Genomic DNA, 18,939 nt, shown 5'->3' with positions numbered 1-18,939 from the left:
TACAGTATAAACAAAACAGACCAAAACACAAAAACTTAACTATAACCACTGAACCATGAAAATGAGGTCAAGGTCAGATGACAACTGCCAGTTGGACATGTACACCTTACAGTCCTTCCATACATCTAATATACTAGACCTATTGCTTACAGTATCTGAGATATGGACTTGACCACCAAAATTTAACCTTGTTCATTGATCCATGAAATGAGGTCGAGGTCAAGTGAAAACTGTCTGACAGGCATGAGGACCTTGCAAGGTACGCACATACCAAACATAGTCATCCTTCTACTTATAATAAGAGAGAACTTAACATTACAAAAAATTTTAACTTTTTTTTCAAGTAGTCACTGAACCATGAAAATGAGGTCAAGGACATTGGACATGTGACTGACGGAAACTTCATAACATGAGGCCTATATATACAAAGTATGAAGCATCCAGGTCTTCTACCTTCTAAAATATAAAGCTTTTAAGAAGTTAGCTAACACTGCCGCCGCCGCCGGATCACTATCCCTATGCCGAGCTTTCTGCAACTAAAGTCGCAGGCTCGACAAAAAATTAAACCCCAAAGGATGCATAAATACTTGAGTGAGGATTAAACTTGACTAAAAGATAGGTCCGACAACAATATTTCTTTAAAAACTTACAACTCCAAAATTAGTTGACAGGTGTATCTGTATTAAAATCAAGTTTACTGTCAAATTTTGTTATCTTGAATTTATTACTTACTCTTTTAGGAAGCATCACTAAAGATTCAACAAATGAAAGCACTAGATCATTTAAATTAATTTTTCCTTCTATTAAATCTTTAATCATCCTGATTCCTGTATTGATGCCTCCTAAAATTGATGTTACAGCTTCATCAAATCTTGTTGCTAGTTTGACTATCATCTTTACTTCATCTTCCTTCAAAAGAAATGAATATTTTGTTTAAAAAAAATGAAAATTTAAATTTGTTAAGGATGTACTTAGGTGAGGTTTTGGAATTTTGTGTCAAATGTTCGGACTCCTTGGTGTTTTTCCATACAATATAATGTAAATTATTTTGTCCCATAACACCCATTTATTTTTTCATATAAGACTTAATAGCTCATGAAAGGTCATTTACCAAAGTTTTAGAAGATTCTTGATTTTCTTTCTTTTGTTTTGAGACCTAAATATTACCAATGCAATTATAAGGTAAAAGTCAGCCTTTTCCCGCCATATTTTAAATCTCAAATATCTCAAAAAGAAGGTCCATGACCTATCAATATTTTCAGCTTATCTTTATCCTTAATTGATGTTCTACCAGCTTATAGTATCAATTTTAATTTCTTAATTTCTTAATTTTTACCTAACCTCACCTAAGTACATCCTTAAGTAAAATTACAAACCCCAAAATGATTTACAATGGATCCACATGACCACTGTACGTGTTAATATAACAATAATTTTTCATATTTTTTATGTGCTGACATGAAAGACTACAACATTAAAAATTTTACAACATATGACTCCTGTATTTGGTCGACATATTTTGCCAGCAAGTGTAGCTTTTTCAGGACAAGAATATACAAGAAATGAAACAATGAAGTACAAAATTTGCGTTAAATGTGAATTCTATTGTTGTATGATAAAAGAAAAATGCTGAGTATTATCCATCAAAATGAACCTTTGATAATGTACTATGGCACACAATGAATTTACCTGTAAAATGTTGATGTTGTAAGATGTTTCTCCTTTAAAACACAACCTTGCCTGCATGATATCAACATTTGTTCCAATTATTCCTAAGTGTAGTGTTGTGTATGCTTCATCATGTACACTGACTTTCAAATGGCCAGACAATGGAGCTATAAAAATGATGAGATCTTGGTTTAATTGTGATAGTAGCGACTATATAAATTTAGATCCCTAAAATTCTTTCCATCAGAAATATTTTTGAAATTCAATAACAAAAAACATTCTCAAATAATTTCCATTCTGAACAACTGACTTAAGAAATAGACAACATGGACACACAAATGCACATTATTTTCAAATTTGGTGCCTTTTTTGCGTTGTTTAAATTTCTAATTAAAGATGAAGCCCCATTATATATGTTTCTTCTCACCATAAAGAATTTATGAGATTTCTAGGTTGAAAGGAAAATAGAAAATCGTCAACTTAGATGAAAGAGCATCAAGAAAAACTATTGGTGATTTTTTTTAAACCAACACATGTATGTGAGCCATGCATTGATTTTCTTCCAAGAAATAGCAACATATAAATAGAATAACAACTCACTCAGTTTATGTCCTTCAATGTATACATTTACACTAGCTCACAAAGCATCAATAATATGTGCCCAATATGACACCATGCCAGCTAGTACTTTCACATTTTTATGTAAGTAAACTGCTTAATATGGCTAAAACCCTAGCTTAGAATATATTTCTGCAAGTTAACATCAAAATTAAATGAACTTATGGGCTAAGTTTCAAGTTGATGGAACCACAACTTCATGGTAAGCTACCCTGACCAAAAACTTTCACTAGATTTGGGACATGCTTATGGATGAATAAATAGATGAACTGACTTGGAGACTGAAGCAGATAAACATTTTAGGTGGGACCATAGCAACATACTCTGGTAAGCATCTTTTACTAGAAGACAACAAATACAAGATTGGCTGAAAATAAAGCAATTCTATTTCTCCTGTAAATGTCAATAATTATGTACCTATTTTCAAAGATAAATAATTTGACATAATGAATCCAAATGATCCTCCAATATCAGTAGATCCCAACACTCTCCTCCAATCTACTGATGGTGCTTCAAGTCTAAACTGTAATCCATCAAAGAAACTTCTTTTTTCTCTATTGTGCTTGTTGTATGATTCTGCTGATTTTCTGTAAAACGGAACAAATGTATTATTGATCTGTAATTCAGGTTAAATTGTGTTGTATATACAATTGCTATTGTAATCTCAAGGTTTTTTTATTTTTTTGCTTGAGGATGTTAGAATTGTGTAGGCCTAATTTAAACTGTCTGTAACAAATATGGCTGGCTGTAATGGTGATCCGAACTGTAACTCTTTATATTTTACATGTACTATTAATCTTCACTCTGCTGCTCAGACCAGGAACTGGATGATCCAGATATGGTTCAAAAGTTCGAATTTAGTAGGATGATAGTTGTATGAAACACTTGACCAATAATTTTCAAGATAACATTGTTCCTTGTAATTTGTACTCTTGGTGTGCATAAAAAAACTTATTTGTTTACAATCATCAACAGCTTTTTAAAGTTACAACAGTGACATATCAAATGTATGGTAATATTAGTACATAGCCCAGATAGTGGGTTATATAAACATTCAACATCCTATTAAAAGTTGCTCAAAGTCAAAAATATATCTAGATGATCTGTCAAAGGCAGGATAGAATACAATACCTATATCTAGGGTGAACTTGATATACCAAAGAAGCTTCATGTCGGACTTCTTCACTGTCATCTGTATTATATACCTTCAATATTTCCTGGGCTGCCTAAAATTATTTTTAAAAGTAGAAAAATTAAATATTATTACTGACTTGACTAAAATATATATAGCAAAACAGGTGAGATTCTATGATTATTAAATCACATGATTTTATTAAGCAAATAATGTCTTTTGCTTTTTTTTTTAAAGAACATAGTACTCTTTAATATCATGAAGAACAAATTAAGAATAGAATTTACAAAAAGGAAACCAAATAGAAATAAATAAAAAAAAAATTGAAAAAAATTGAAAAATTGCAGCTAAACTAACTCAATTTAGGATCATTTAGGAGTATGAGAAAATATAAATTTTGCTCTCTAAAATACTAGTAGTCATTCATTTATTTATAAATGATCAATTTGAGAGAGAAAATAAGTGCTTGAATATTTTATGGCATATTTATTTCCTACTTCATGACTAAATGAAAACTTGAGAAGATTCATATCTTACCACTTCAGAGTCATATTTTCTAAGGGCATGTACACCTGCTCGTTTGATCCATGGTGAGTTGGTAGCATTGATATGAGAAACAATATACTCATAGGAATGGTCAATAGCAGCATTTCCAAGGCTTTCTAACAGAATCACATGCTTCTTATCATATTCTTCTTGTTCGACCTCGGTCTGAATGGATCTTTTTTTTCTGTACAACCAGGGATCTGAAATAAAAATGTGCTGCCTGCATGCACTGTTTAAACATTTATGTTGGATCAATAAATTTCAATACAAAGTGCCCTTTTTTTTGAAAAAAAATAAATTTTGTTTTATAAAGCCATGAATTAAAAGTCAATTTAGTAAAAGGAGAAACTTAAAAGTCTGTTTAACAATCATATGCAGGGGAAAAACTGCAAGTTTACCAAGGAAGATCTGGCATGTCCAAATGATTCCAGCAGACATGGGTTATAATGGCAATGTTTCTGAATTGGAATCCTCAAAAATCTAAATAGCAGGTGCTCCTTCATGTCATGAAGAAAATCTTTGCAAGTTTAGTTGAATTCTGTTAAAGCATTTTCAAGGGGTTATGTATCAGCAAAACTAATATAACCACATATTATCTAGTTCATGAAAAAACCCCAAAAAAGATCAAAAGTTAATTCAGGAGGTGCACAACTTTATTATCAGTAGAAGAATGCATGCATATCCGGATTAATTAAATGAAGATGTTTTCAAAGAGTTTTCACTAAAATTTCCTAAATTGATACTTAACAAATAGTTATAAAATCAATTTACTTCATAAAATTAGTTCTGAACAGATAAGCAATCCACAGTACTGAAAATATAAAATTTATGTAGTCCAAATTATTACCATGTAGTCCTAGTAATTCATTAATTTTTGAAGTAATGTTCTTTGATCTCTCCTTTTCACCACAGTCATGTAATTTCCTTGCAACAACTCCTAAGGCTAACATAACACTGTCATAAAAACTTCCCACATACAGTGATGGTGGATACTTTCCAGGGTGAAAACAAATATCTTCCATACTTTTTAAAATTATCTGCAACAGTCATGATCAGTACAAAATTGAATTTTAAATACATCTGAAATATACTCTTTTTCAAATTCATAACAAAATAAATATATATTGGACTATGAGGTATAGGTTTTTCTCATAGACAATGATCATACCATGCACATCTCCTTATGACGTCCATTATCACTGAACTAGTATAGATATTTGTTTAGTGGGCAGCTGAAGGATCCCTCCGGGTGCTGGAGTTTCTCACTGCATTGAAGACCTATTGGTGACCTTCTGCTGTTGTCTGTTCTATGGTCGGGTTGTTGTTTTTTGACACATTCCCCATTGCCATTCTCAATTTTACATCTCCTTCTTTTTTTAATGACATTTCACAAGGTAAATATTGTGGCGTATTTTGGTGTAATCATAATATAAATCAGTTTTTTTACAATTCTTATATATCTTTGGTTTCAAGCGTTCCTGATGAAGGTAATCTAATCCAGAAAAGCACTATTAAGACGCATGAAATTCATAAAGGGCTGTTTATATTTTTTACTAATAGCTTCACTGTAATAACATAACTTACTGGATGTGGTGGGTCATGAGAGCTCACAATATGTGTCATGTACTGTACAATAAAATCAGGATCTAGTTTGGTTCTAAGGAAAATCATTTTACCAATGATCTCTTGGCTCTTCTGACTTGTCAATGATCCAAATGTATCTAACATGATAACAGTAGACTGTCTATTTGCCTTCAGCCTAAAATTAATTTAATAGTAATATTAGTTCATTTAGTATCTGATGATGAAATATAATTATATCAAATAATTTTGCATACAATAAGGAGGTTAAAAATATTATTGATGGTATAACTATTTCAAATGTTACTGTGTTCCTAAGCTAATATCTCATCTAAGAGTATGTGAATGATAATCGGTTTATGCCTTTTTTTCAATGATTATGTAGGCTCAATCATAATATCATAAACTCTCTTTTTTCTTTAGACCAAAAAATGTCAAAGGAAAACTTGACACAAGAGTAATTATTACTTCGTTTTAAATCACTGCTATAAACAACAATTTTTAAAATGAATCAATTTTTCTCTTATAATATTTACAGCAATCGATTCTTTCATTAATACATCTGAAATCTGATGTAAAAAAAGATTATTTAATAAGAAGATTTCAGATGTATTAAATGAACAGTTGCATACACAAGTTAACATACCTCATATTCAACTTTATAAAGTAATGTTCAGCAACATCTGTAAGTGCTTTATCTGGTAGCATTTCAAGTGTGTTCACGATCGCCAAAAAACATTCATTTAATCTTGGAGACCCTGAAATTCAAAAATCAATGTTTAACTTTAATGTTTAAAATATATTCTTTTCAGACTTTGTTGACCCCATCTTTCAGCACTATTGTTCTATTTTATGTCAATCGGTTTTGATTAGTGGAGTAGGCCAGAGTGCCTGGAGAGAACAAGACCTTGAGTAGGAAAACTGACAATCCTAGTCAATAAAGATTTGAGTCAAGCTCACCTACCACCTGCAGGATTTAGACTCATAACAAGCTGAGTGTTATCAAAACTGTGATACAGTGTGTTCTGCTATTTGGTCGGGTTGTTGTCTCTTTTGACACATTTCCCATTTCCATTCTCAATCTTATTTAGGAGTTTGACTTCTTAGACCACTCGGCCACTGAGTCCCCTCAAACTTTGGGTTTGCTAAACCATAGTCAGTGTTTTTCAGATGTCTTTATTTAAAAATTTCATACCTTCAGCTGGTTCATCTTTAATACACTTGATGTTGCTTTCAATTTCTGCCATCTTTTCAGTTACATCTACTTTGTGTTTCTTTCTTTCGTACTTCAATATAACATTATATGAGATATGCATAATGATAACATTATATTAGATATGAAGGTAAAAGTAGTTTCTATCTTTTAATATATAATTGAAAAAGTATGTTATAAAATATCAGCTCAAAATATATATTACATTTTGCACAAAGCTTAGAAACAGGTAGAAATGAAAAATTAAAAAATAGAAGATGTGGTATGATTGACAGTAAGACAACTGAGACTTTACATTGACCAGATGACTCAGAAATTAACAACTATAGGTCACCATACATCCTTTAACAATGAGCAAAGCCCTTGCCAAATAAGCAGCTATAACAGGCCCTGTAATGTGACAAATGTAAAAAAATAACTCTGTCTGTAATTGCAAACACTGGAAGTTTATTAATATGTACAAGATATTCAAACCTATTGATTCCTATACTTCCAAATATAAATAATAGACATCCCAAAAAAAATCTCTGTTGTTCTTATATATTAAAATTTTGCAATGCTATTTTATAGAAAACTATGTCAAATTACAGTTATATTGCAAGGGAACTAGTATTACAGACAATACATACTGTCAGACTGTTCCTAAGTATAGTTCCAAATTCATATGGATTTAGTTTGGTATTGATTTTCATAGATTTCATGGGTATACATGGACCCATTAAAAAAAATTATATATGTAACTTTCCTAAATATTTAAATAAAGTACATGCATTCTCACAAATACGATTTTTCCTCTGTCCATATAAACTTTTATACCAAAATAAGTGATTTTATAAAATATCTTTTGGATTCTATATGATAATTATTTTGGACAAAACACAAAAAAAGACATGAGCTTACATGTACAAATATACCTTGCTCACATGTATACTGCCATTCAGTATACTTTGTGAAGGTTTCTTTAATACGTTCTTTACAGGCTGTTTTGTCAAGAAAATCAATTCACCTTTACTCAAAACAGTCATTTCTGGATAATCTAAAAAGATACAGCAGTAAATTAAAAGATTGCAAAAATTTATGAAAAATTGTAAAAAATCTACTGTAAAGGGCAATAACTCCTTAAGGGGTCAATTGACAATTTTGGTAATGTTGAATTATTTGCAGATCTTACTTATTGCTGTACATTATTTGTTCTGTATTTGCCGTTATATATTCTCCATCAGCTGTATTGGCTCTCAACTCTTCTGAGTCTCTGGTCCAAAACAGCAAACCTCAAATCTATAACATGGCCAATTGTATACAGAAACAGCAAGTTAATAACACTATAATATAAGACTCACTGAAGCCAAATATCAGATCATTTGCAGTTTAAAAAGGCAACCCTAAGACATCATCTAACCCCAAACTTTATTCTGACTTTGGGCCAACAACCCTTTCTGATAACTTCTAAATGCTGAATGCTTGCAAGAAACTTAATCAATTTGAAGGTCTTTGATCTCATTTGGTCAGATTGAACCCATGAACAATACAGTTGTAACAGTGACACTGAGATTTTCTGGCAATGCATTCTGTACTTTTAGAATAAATTGACCTAGTATATAGGTAATATAAATTAGTAGTATGAGGAAAATATATATACACTGTCAAAATTCTTACACTAGAATGAAATGTTCACTTCCAAAATTTTACTACAAGATCATCAAAATGTATATTATAATGATTTCAAAAATGTCCAAAACATTCTACACTATAGAGCACTTAAATGTTATCTATACTAACCCATTTCAGAAAACTGGTTGACAGCTTTTATTTTTCTCATATTCTGGTGGGGATCAAATCTGAAGAAAGGAATGTTAAAATATATTTAATAGCCTGAAGTTCTTTGAATTTCTATGATTTAATTCAAGATCCAAATGTTAAAAGTAAAATAACAAAAACAAGAATGTGTCCATAGTACACTGATGCCCCACTCACACTATCAGTTTCTATGTTCAGTGGGCCGTGAAATTGTCACAAATCTAATCTGGCATTAAAAATTTAAAAAGATCATATTATAGGAAACATGTGTACTAAGTTTCAAATTGAGAACTTAAAAAAATCTACCTTGACCAAAAACTATAACCTAAGTGGGTCTCATTGGGGTCTAAGCGTGACACGTGAAAGTCAAATTATTGTGTTGTGAAAACGGGAAACGAGGTCTGGCGGGACCCGGGAAATGACGAAAAAATGAGAATTGCTTATGTACATAGTGTAAGCGGGATACAGGAATCTGACAAAACAGTAAGCAGGATACGGGATTGGAACCCCCCAGTGAGACCCCCACCTGATGGGGGACAGACGTATGGACGGACAAGCAAACAAGACGCAAAGACCAAAAACATAATGCCCCTAGGGAGGGCACAAAAAATTTGCAATGTTCAATAACCTACCCATGCATGCCAGTCATGGCTGTAAAACTATCTTCTATCAAAACCTTATGCATGATACCAAGTTCTTTATGATAGAATAAAGTCTGAAAAAGAAAAAATAATATAATATGTGCACATGCATTTTAATGGCTGAGAACAATTGTAACTAACATACATCATGTTTCCAAGAGGTCTGTGCATGGCTTAAAATATTTGATAATTTTCAATCTTGTTGGATTTTTTTGTACCTTCTTCTGTAATTTTACAGGTGCTAATTGCTTCCCAAATCTGAATTCAAGTAAATGTAACAGCTTACAAGGGGGGAAATAAAGCCTGTTTATTTACTCCTAACAATCTCCTTCTTCATATACAGAAAAATACCAACTGGTTGATGATTACTTTCTGGTGCATGCCTCGTTTAACAATATTGTTAATGATTAAAAATATATTTTTAATTTCATAAAAATTTTTCAATTTTTATGAAATTAAAAATATATATAATAACTATTAGAAGACACACCATTTTTGCTTTAATGTGGAGGTCTACATGTAGGTCAACACGAAAGTAGACGTCAGACATGAGTGACAGTCAGTTTACTTTTTGTGTCTACTGAAATTTCGAAGTGAACACGGTCACTGTTTAACATAAGTTTACATGAAGTGCACGCCTCGTTTAAGGTTCATCATAACTAATGGACAAATATGGCCGTATTTTCACATCAAGAACTACTCTGTGTACAGACTTACCTGTGCTGTTTGGAAAGTTTTAATACCTAGCATCCACTAGATATATAAAAGTTAAATTCATTTTGTGTTTAAGAAAATCTTTCTTGGTTTTTGATGGGCATTTTTTTTCCTTTCTGCAGAAGGTGTTAAAATAAACAAACACCTGAATTACTTTGATACTGTCCACTCACTGACTCAGATAAACTTTTTAACTCACCTATAGTTGTGAAGATACCTCTTGACCATGTCAATTAATTGGACAATCAAAACAATACAAACCAGTTTTTTACCTGAGGGAGCATCTCATACAGGCGGAAACCCAGTTGAAATAGAACAAAAGAATCGAAGCTCTTTGTTAGAGAAGGCGATAAATGCTAACTGTAATGTTTACTATAGTAGCCAACATTTTAAAAGTTAATAGAAACAAATAAAACGACAATTTTCTTCTCAATTACGAAGTGTTTTATTTTAAAAACACCTTTTGCATAAGTTTTCAATATATCTGAGGATTGTAATGGTGCTATGTGGATAAATTTATAGGTTTTCAAGAGCAAAATTGGCAGCGCGTCATCCATACAATGGCTTCCATTTCTACAATTGTGAAAATGAACTGGCGTAATGGGGAGATAATTTTGTAGAAGTAGAATCCTGACTGTCATAGTTGTACCACAACTTAGTTAATTTTCACACCTTTTGCATGTAGGAAAAAAAATGCCCATCAAAATCCAGAATAGATTTTATCTTTCTTAAACACAATCATACCTGCCAACTGTCACTATTTGCGGGGGATTTCCCCCATGGAGGCTCCCAAATTGAAATTTTTAAAGAGCAATTATGTCCACAATATTAACAAAACAATTAATTTTACAATGAATTGAGGCTTATAAAAGTATGAAGAAGCCAAAAAACAACATTACACTGTATTTGAAGGCCCCCTTGAAGGTTTTTTAGGAGTATGGCAGCCATCTTGCACGCAAAACCCCCATGGGCATTTTGAAATCTTGGCAGGTATGCACAATATGCATTTAACTTTATTATATGGGGACAAAGTCCCCAATTATGGTAGAAAAATCAATAAAAAAAATAATACGGGAAAATTTCCCGAATTTTTTATTCTACTAATGAACTCATAATCGTTAACTTTTTTTTTCAGATCTACTTCCGTTTCCGGTCTTGTTTGCATGAGACTTTGAATAAAATGTATATTTTTCAACATATCAACAAATATAGGAAGGAATTCAACACCCAATCATTTTAATAATTGTTTGATATGAAAAAAACTTTACCTGGATAACAGCGTTTCTTTGTTTACATTGAATATGACGTCGTAACTAATATAACTTCACAACTAAATCCCTAACAACAGAACCAATATCGGAAACGTTACGGTATTTCCGTTTTTTTATCAACATGTTTGAATTTTTAAAAAAATAATACAGACTTCGTCCCCATTCACAGGTAATGCCTGCCTCATATTATCGAGTGGATGCCAGGCATTAAAACTAATTATTTAATAAATTCAAGCAAATTATTAGACCCTTACACTGTAAATTCAGCATTTACATATATGCCATCACATATATTTGGACAGATATTTTAATAAATGTATACATTTTTTGTGTTCTAAGATCATATGCATTTGTTTGTCTTTATTTTCTTATTAGTCTTGTACAACAAAAGATTTCAATATTATTCATTTATAATTATAAAAAGTTGCTTCATAGGGGAACCTGGTTATAATAAAATTAACTAGTTTGTCTACATGAATGTTAAGGGTTGAAGCAGTTGATTCAGAACCATGGACAATACAATTAGTAGCAAATACATGTATATCTACATGTACTGGTACAAATACTAATACTAGACCAGCACTCTGACAGTAAGAGAGCTGTACAGGTGCTATCTGAAATAGCTTGTAATCTAGTAGGCGTTAGAGAAAGTCCACAGAGACTGAATACCTAAATACCAATATAGGAAGGGGGAGGGGTAGCAGAAATCACATCTGAAGAAGAAATAGACAATACCAATGCTGATGATACAGAAGCTATAACAGCATTAATGTCAATATAAAATTCACTAGAATATACTATATGAATCTTGGAAAGATAGAGCTGAAAGAAAACATAGAAGAAAGTACATAGTTTGTTAAAATGCTGAGACAGAATGGTTAAGAAAAAAACATCGGAAGATTTAAAACTTTCTTTGATGACAATCACAGTGTACCATCTATGGCATCATCAGTCAAACACAATCATTCCTAATAAAATTGTCATGTCATATGTTAATTTCATTATGCATATATGTGACACTTTTAATAAAATTAATTACCTATATTGTTTATTTAAAAAAAGAACAATACTGGTACAATACTGGAATACAATACTGGTACAAAATTTTTATACCAGTATTGCGATCACCAACTACAGGAGATCCAATATTTGTCCGTTTGTTATGATGAACCTTAAAACAACTTAATTTTTCTGCCTGTCAACCCAAATTTTTTTCCATAAATTATATTAATACTTCGAAAAATGTTAATTATCTCTTTCTCACTCTCCAAAGATTCTGTGTTCGGATATAATGGTACTGCCTGAAAGTGATATTATTTTAAGGATCTGACCAATACCATCTTTTCTCATCATCAAAACAAAGCAAAAGAAATGATTTTCACAGAATTCTACCCTCAGTTTTTACCTTTTAATGTTCACTTGTTACCCACGGACTATATCTGCTGCAACAAATATGTATGGGTAGTCCGTGCTGGGTTTTGCAGTTTTGGCGTGATATTCCTTTTGACAACAGTAGTCAGCATCATTGTTCTATCTTTTTATTTTTGTCTCATTTTTATATATGGCTACATTTCTTTCAAAAATCCTAGATCAGCTACAGTGTACACGTACGTAGATCTGTCTTAACATTCCCGTTACCGCTGACAGGTATCTTTATTCTAATCTTCATGTCACAGGCACTTGTTTCTGTCAATATGGGGTTTTCTATACATACCCGTACAAAAAAACAAGTGCCTGTGCTTCATGTTCATCGTTTGATACTTCTTGCAGACGACGTGTTGATTGCAGCATGCAAACAATTTTTTTTTACGTAATCACGTGACTGATGTGTAAAATGCGATCGGATCCGGTGAAACGGACAAGTGCGTTTGCTGGAACATTTTTTATCGAAAACAAACTTTGAATCCACAGGCAATTTTTTTTCTATCTATGGCAAGATCTACTATCCCTATATATTACGAATAATATATAGGTATCCCTATATATTACGAATAATATATATAGGGATAGTAGATCTTAAATTACGAATAATATATTATAGGGATAGAAAACAAGTGCCTGTGTTGGAATCGCATTTTATGACCACTTTAATAAAACGGCATATATTATTATTATTTGTATTTCAAACGGTAAAAAAGACTTATGCAACGTCTGATTTTTTGGTTTCTTAAACCGTATAATGATGTATAATATATTTTTAATATAGCTGTGTGGGATTTTCTTCTCCAGTCTGTTTTTCAGTCTAACTGCCCACTGAGCTTGTTATTTGGCATGTGTGGCAAGCAGCACTATTCGAGTAGATTTTCATGAGCTTATGTGTATATATGAAAGTGAAATAGTGAAATAATAATTTGTGGTAGCAACCAGTTGGTTTAACTTTGTCAAAATAAGTCAAGAAACATTGCAAGTGAATAATCCGACCTTATTAAATCCGTATTCATGCCACCCACAATTTAACTACCGTAAGCTTGAGTTGGGCTACGAATGTATTCATCTATTAAAAGGAAAAGCATTTCAACATTTGAAAGTGAAACAATTATCGATGAACCATTTGGTTGACCGACTTTGAGTCATTCCATCCACAAAAACTGTGACATTCTTTAAAGATAAAACGATGATAAGGATACTTTTTCAACAATAATATGAAATCAAACAGACTTAGAGAATCTAATTGCAGGTGGTCGCTATCTATTTATATTTATTTTTATGTTTATATCGGGTTAAATAACCGACGGCAGTCTTCTGATGTCATATTGATTGCCTATAATTAGATAGCGTATAGGCAAAAATCAGCGCGACTAAATGCTATTACATGTTATCGAGTCCATGTATTGTTAGTTGTTTATTGAGACTTTTTGCATTTGGATATTCGTTTTAGTATAATAAACCAAATATGAGAGTTTGAGTCAAACCAGTGAACATGAATCTGACAGATAATGCCCCTTTAATTAACTAAATAAATATATGTTTATAATGTCGCTCAAATCTGTAACTCAGTCTTTTTAATAAACATTTTTTAATACACTTTTTTCGTAGATCCGTTCATGCCTCAGAAAAAAAAACCTCCTTTTTACTAGATTATGTATTATCCCTCCGTGTTATCCTGTGCTTGGTTATTGTCTCATTTGAAGTAAACCCCATATATGCTTATAGATTAAAAACATTATATTACAAATGTACGTACATTGTATTTTACACGAGACTACTATAACTATGTGTTGTAGTAGTCTCAGATTTAACTACTCTGCGATAAAATAATAAACGTGTTAAAAACTTTCAGTCGAATATGAAAAAAATACTTATGTTATGAATAAATACACATTTTTCAAATCAGACAAGATTTTCAAGAGAAAGCATGTATCTAACACAACTTCGCCGGGCTACATGTTTCAATCAAAAGTGACATTGCATGACAAGGTGTGTAATTTATCTAAAACAAAATATCTGAACTCACAAACCTTGATTCCAACAAAAAATGTAGCAAAATCCCGAAAGAAAAGAAAATTGCTGATGAAAATAAACATGAAATCCAAGATCAAATACATTTTGGGGGAAAATTAATCTTGACAGTCAAAATCATTTGTTTATATGTTGTAAGGAACAAAAAAATAATCTAAGATAAACATTGTTATTCTGGGGGGGAAAATAAAAAAAAAGATGAAAATGATGATTCTTTGGTCAGGGATGTGATAAGAGAGACGAGAGTCTCTGAGAAGAATCTATGTGTATATGCATACATATGTATTTCTCATAGCTCTATGTTAAATCTTGGTGCAAGTGCTGACCAGTGGTCGTCTTGAATTTGGTTATTGGCAAAAAAAACTGAAAAATTTGTAATAGACTATCACTGAATCCTTCATACCATTATCTAAATCAATATGCATGCAATTAAGAAGATCTCTTGCAATTTCAGACAATTAATATACATGCACTTATCATACTTTGGTCTCTGATGGCTAGTTGTCTAGTTAGCAAACATACCACATCTTCTTATTTTTATTTTGTGATGGAGTGTATACACGTCCCTTCGAATATCCAGATTCATGGGTTTCTGTTGGTAAGACATATTTATCTTACAGTACTTAGCTTTACAAAGGATGTAAATGAAGAACACATGCAACTCTGATACCTTTTTGAACATTTCTTTGGAATGTTTTATGATGTTACTGTTTCTTATTTTCTTGAATTCAGTTCCTGTGTCTGTTTCTTTGACTGTGTATATAGCGGCGTGTGGTCCTGAAAAACAATCACCGGGTGAAATTCTACATGTTTTTTATCATTGTTTACTTTATTTTAGTATCCATACTTTCTAACTGAAGCCCTTTCACTTTTATTGTTTGTTATCGTCGAATATACGCTTTTAAATTAGTCCATTTGAATAAAGTGTTACATGGGTGATTCTTTTAACGCAACATTCCAAATAGGTGTGCAATAATTACTTTTGGTTAGAGAATGACCGAATGGAAAAGTTATATGAATATGATTGACTTTAATATTTCTTTTTTCGGGATCCCATAATTTCGATTTAATGTGATTTTTTTCTTAAATGTGCTCAAAGATTTAAAGTCGGGTTATTTTGTACAAAATTGAAAACATTTCGAATGTGCACAATAGTTGTAAAAGTTGTTTTGAATTTCCATTTTAGCGGTAAATATTTCACAGTGCCGTTAAAACTGTTTATTGAGTTACCGGAGTAGTAAATATGTTCAGCTATGTATTTCAGAACTCGGTATGTATTTTCAATAATTTTCGAAAATTGCACAAATGCAAAAAAAAAAAGAAAAGAAGCAAACTCACCCTCATTCCCTATTTCTTGTGTGTGATATTGCCATTGTCCGTTTCCTTCATGCACAAATCCAGGATGTGCCTGAAATCAAGTTGCATTGATATATGTAACGCAGTGGTTTCTAATTTGAACATATTACAATTGCAGCTTCTATATTTGTACACTCTCACATAATTCAGTGCATATACTTTCGTTTTTCATTAATTTTTCTTCTTTCTTTTCTTTCAAATTTAGTTTTTGTTAAATTGAAAATTTTTATCAGGTAGTAAAATGAATAAGAGTAAATGTGTTTGAGTGTAAAATATAAGGATTTAAGAAGATTTAATACTTTTTCCACATTAAAAGTTAATCATGATCTTGACACAAGAACGTGTCAACTTAAATCAAAATTTGAATTTATTTACAGTTTACTCTTTAAATATTGGTGATGTTGTACACTTTTTAGAAACATATACATTTATAACATACCTCTTCTTTATCATGTAGTTTGGAAGATAACAATCCGGCAAGACCCTTCTTAGTTGCTAAAACTTCCTCATCTTCCGGAGGATGAAATACTTCAAGAATTTCACCATTTGGTTTGATTTTGAATGAAAACCTTGAGCAACAAAAATAAACAACTGCAATGCCTTTTTATCTCAAAAGCCAAGATTTATCTTCAGTATAGAAATCAAATAAAATTTTTGATAATCTCATTATGAAAAAAAACCATAATCTCATTACGAAATAAATCACACACCTATTTAAATGGGCATTTAAAAGTTAAAATGCTAATATATATATATATATATATGTTCAAACTCTTTTAGGTAAATTTTTAGTAACCTCAAACAGAAGAAGTATGTCATTTGGACCTGCTTTGAGACGATAACTGCACTTAAAATTCTGCTGGATAACATTTTTGCTCGCTATTTAGATTCCGTTTATCGTCAAGTTATCGGAATTTCTTTGGGTACTTACTGTGCACTACTTATTGTGGACCTGTTTCTGTATTGTTATGAGTAACAATTTGTGACTAAAATAAGCATAGACCCATCAAAACAACTGGTCTGATACAAAAAATGAATAAAACATTTCAATCCTGGTATCTATGGTGAGTTTATTCAGATATTTGCATGATATATTATAGCTATTAATAATGACGACTTCAGTATGTTCACTAAATATATTTATCCTGCTGAACTGACTTGAAATATAGCTAATACTAGCAACGAACACTGTCTTTTCCCCGGCGTTTTATGTCTATATCTTTAACGGTAAGCTTAATACCAAAATTTACGATAAAACAGATAATTTTTCATTTCCTCTGTTCCATCTAAAAATGGGCAATCAACCAGACTAACAGTGGTATGGTGTTTATATATCTCAACTTGTTCGATTCTCTCGTGGATATAACAACGCGTTTGATTTGAACGAGAGAAATCTCTGTATTACTGAAAAATTATTACACCAGGGTTTTCGATATCTCAAACTAGTCAAAGCATTTACTACATTTTATCATTGATACAAGGATATTATTCGTAAATATAAATCAACTTGCAGACATCTAGTGCGTTCAGGTTTTCAAATCCAATCTTTATGGTAATATTCTATACAAATCATAAACATTTCGACATTCACCTCAAAAGCCAGCCAAACCTTAAAACAGACTTAATCAGAAGGGATAGAGTTAAGATACTGTTGTCTGTCATTTAAGATGGCATATTTTATAATTAATATTGATTCTCTCATATGGTCTTTGCATCGTGTTGAAGGTCGTATTGTGCCTTTGAGGTGAAAAACAGCAATACTAGCGCTGTTCCTTTGCTTTTATGTGATTTTTTTGCCATGCATGAACTGATTTTGTGTCATGGATGATACCCCATATCCTTTGTTTTTCTGTTATAATCTTTCAATCAATTTAATTCATTTCTGGAGCTGGCCATCTTCTCTACCCAAGAGTTACAATCCACTACCGTGCGAATTGTTTAAGTTTGTTTATTCTACCGTGATTGGTTGGTTAGATGTATATGGGAGGGTTGTCCATGTTTAACCCCGCCGCAGTTTTGCGCTTGTCCCAAATCAGAAGCCTCGTGCCTTTGTTTGTCTGGTATGTTTTTAGATATTAGTTCATTTATATGTTTTGGCTGAGTTAAGTGTGACGTCCATTTTCACTGAACTAGTACATATTTTTGTTAAGGGGCCAGCTGAAGCACGCCTCCGGGTGTGGGATTTTCTCGCTGTATTAACAAGACCCATAGTTGGCCATTGGCTGTTTTCTGCTCTTTGGTCGGATTGCTGTCTCTTTGACACATTCTCTCAATTTTAAGATGGAACAGAGTTTTGCTTTTGCGCCAAAAAAAACCCAATTTTCATTTGCATCACAAACCATATTTCATTTGAGCCATTACATGTAATACAGGTAAAATAATATATCTATTCAAATCAGACTTTTAAGACTTAGTAAAACTTGAAAAGACAGTTTTTTTTATGCATAATAAAACATAGTCCTCCAAAATAAGTCTTCAGAACCATAACGAAAGTATACATTGATAAGTTCTGAAAAAGCTACTTTTCATAACAATGTAAAAACACAGGCTTGTTATAATAATATAAATTAAATCGATCCCTATAAATGGCCACAAAAAAAGTAAAGATTGATTTCCTCTATATAAAAATAAGGTCTATCAACCGTGCGGCCTTCAACAATCACGAAAACCCTATGACGTTACGTTACGAATATATACTTTCGATAAGTTAAGATTATGATGAAATAAAGTGTACGTGTCAAAAATTTATAACCAGCCACGTTAACAGTCTTTTTTATTTTAAATAAAAAGTAAAACATCAAAATGACAGCTGTTTTAAAAAAAGATCCAATTCTTTGACGTTTTGTACAGAAGGTTGAAAGAATAGAAAAACGACGTCGAGTAACGTTACCATTACTAAACCGAACACCGTGCGTAACGTCTATAAGCAGCCCCCGGCATGAA

The 18,939-nt window shown here is 31.8% G+C and overlaps 1 protein-coding gene across 1 annotated transcript in view; it reads right to left on the bottom strand.

Annotated features, from left to right (window-relative positions):
- LOC139500295 (uncharacterized) overlaps window positions 1–18,939 on the bottom strand; it is a 107,912-nt gene that overhangs the window by 75,387 nt on the left and 13,586 nt on the right. Inside the window, exons 4-18 of the mRNA XM_071289038.1 lie at window positions 16,436–16,565; window positions 15,979–16,048; window positions 15,311–15,417; window positions 9,188–9,270; window positions 8,538–8,596; window positions 7,673–7,794; window positions 6,741–6,831; window positions 6,192–6,303; window positions 5,549–5,723; window positions 4,812–5,001; window positions 3,956–4,164; window positions 3,418–3,512; window positions 2,704–2,873; window positions 1,690–1,835; window positions 733–909 (exon numbers count right to left, since the gene is read on the bottom strand). Coding sequence (XP_071145139.1) covers window positions 733–909; window positions 1,690–1,835; window positions 2,704–2,873; window positions 3,418–3,512; window positions 3,956–4,164; window positions 4,812–5,001; window positions 5,549–5,723; window positions 6,192–6,303; window positions 6,741–6,831; window positions 7,673–7,794; window positions 8,538–8,596; window positions 9,188–9,270; window positions 15,311–15,417; window positions 15,979–16,048; window positions 16,436–16,565 — 1,936 coding nt within the window. The remainder of the gene's footprint in view (window positions 1–732; window positions 910–1,689; window positions 1,836–2,703; window positions 2,874–3,417; window positions 3,513–3,955; window positions 4,165–4,811; window positions 5,002–5,548; window positions 5,724–6,191; window positions 6,304–6,740; window positions 6,832–7,672; window positions 7,795–8,537; window positions 8,597–9,187; window positions 9,271–15,310; window positions 15,418–15,978; window positions 16,049–16,435; window positions 16,566–18,939) is intronic.

This window comes from Mytilus edulis, chromosome 13, assembly GCF_963676685.1.
Source record: "Mytilus edulis chromosome 13, xbMytEdul2.2, whole genome shotgun sequence".
NCBI lineage: Eukaryota > Metazoa > Mollusca > Bivalvia > Mytilida > Mytilidae > Mytilus > Mytilus edulis.
This window is presented reverse-complemented; position numbering and strand designations above follow the sequence as displayed.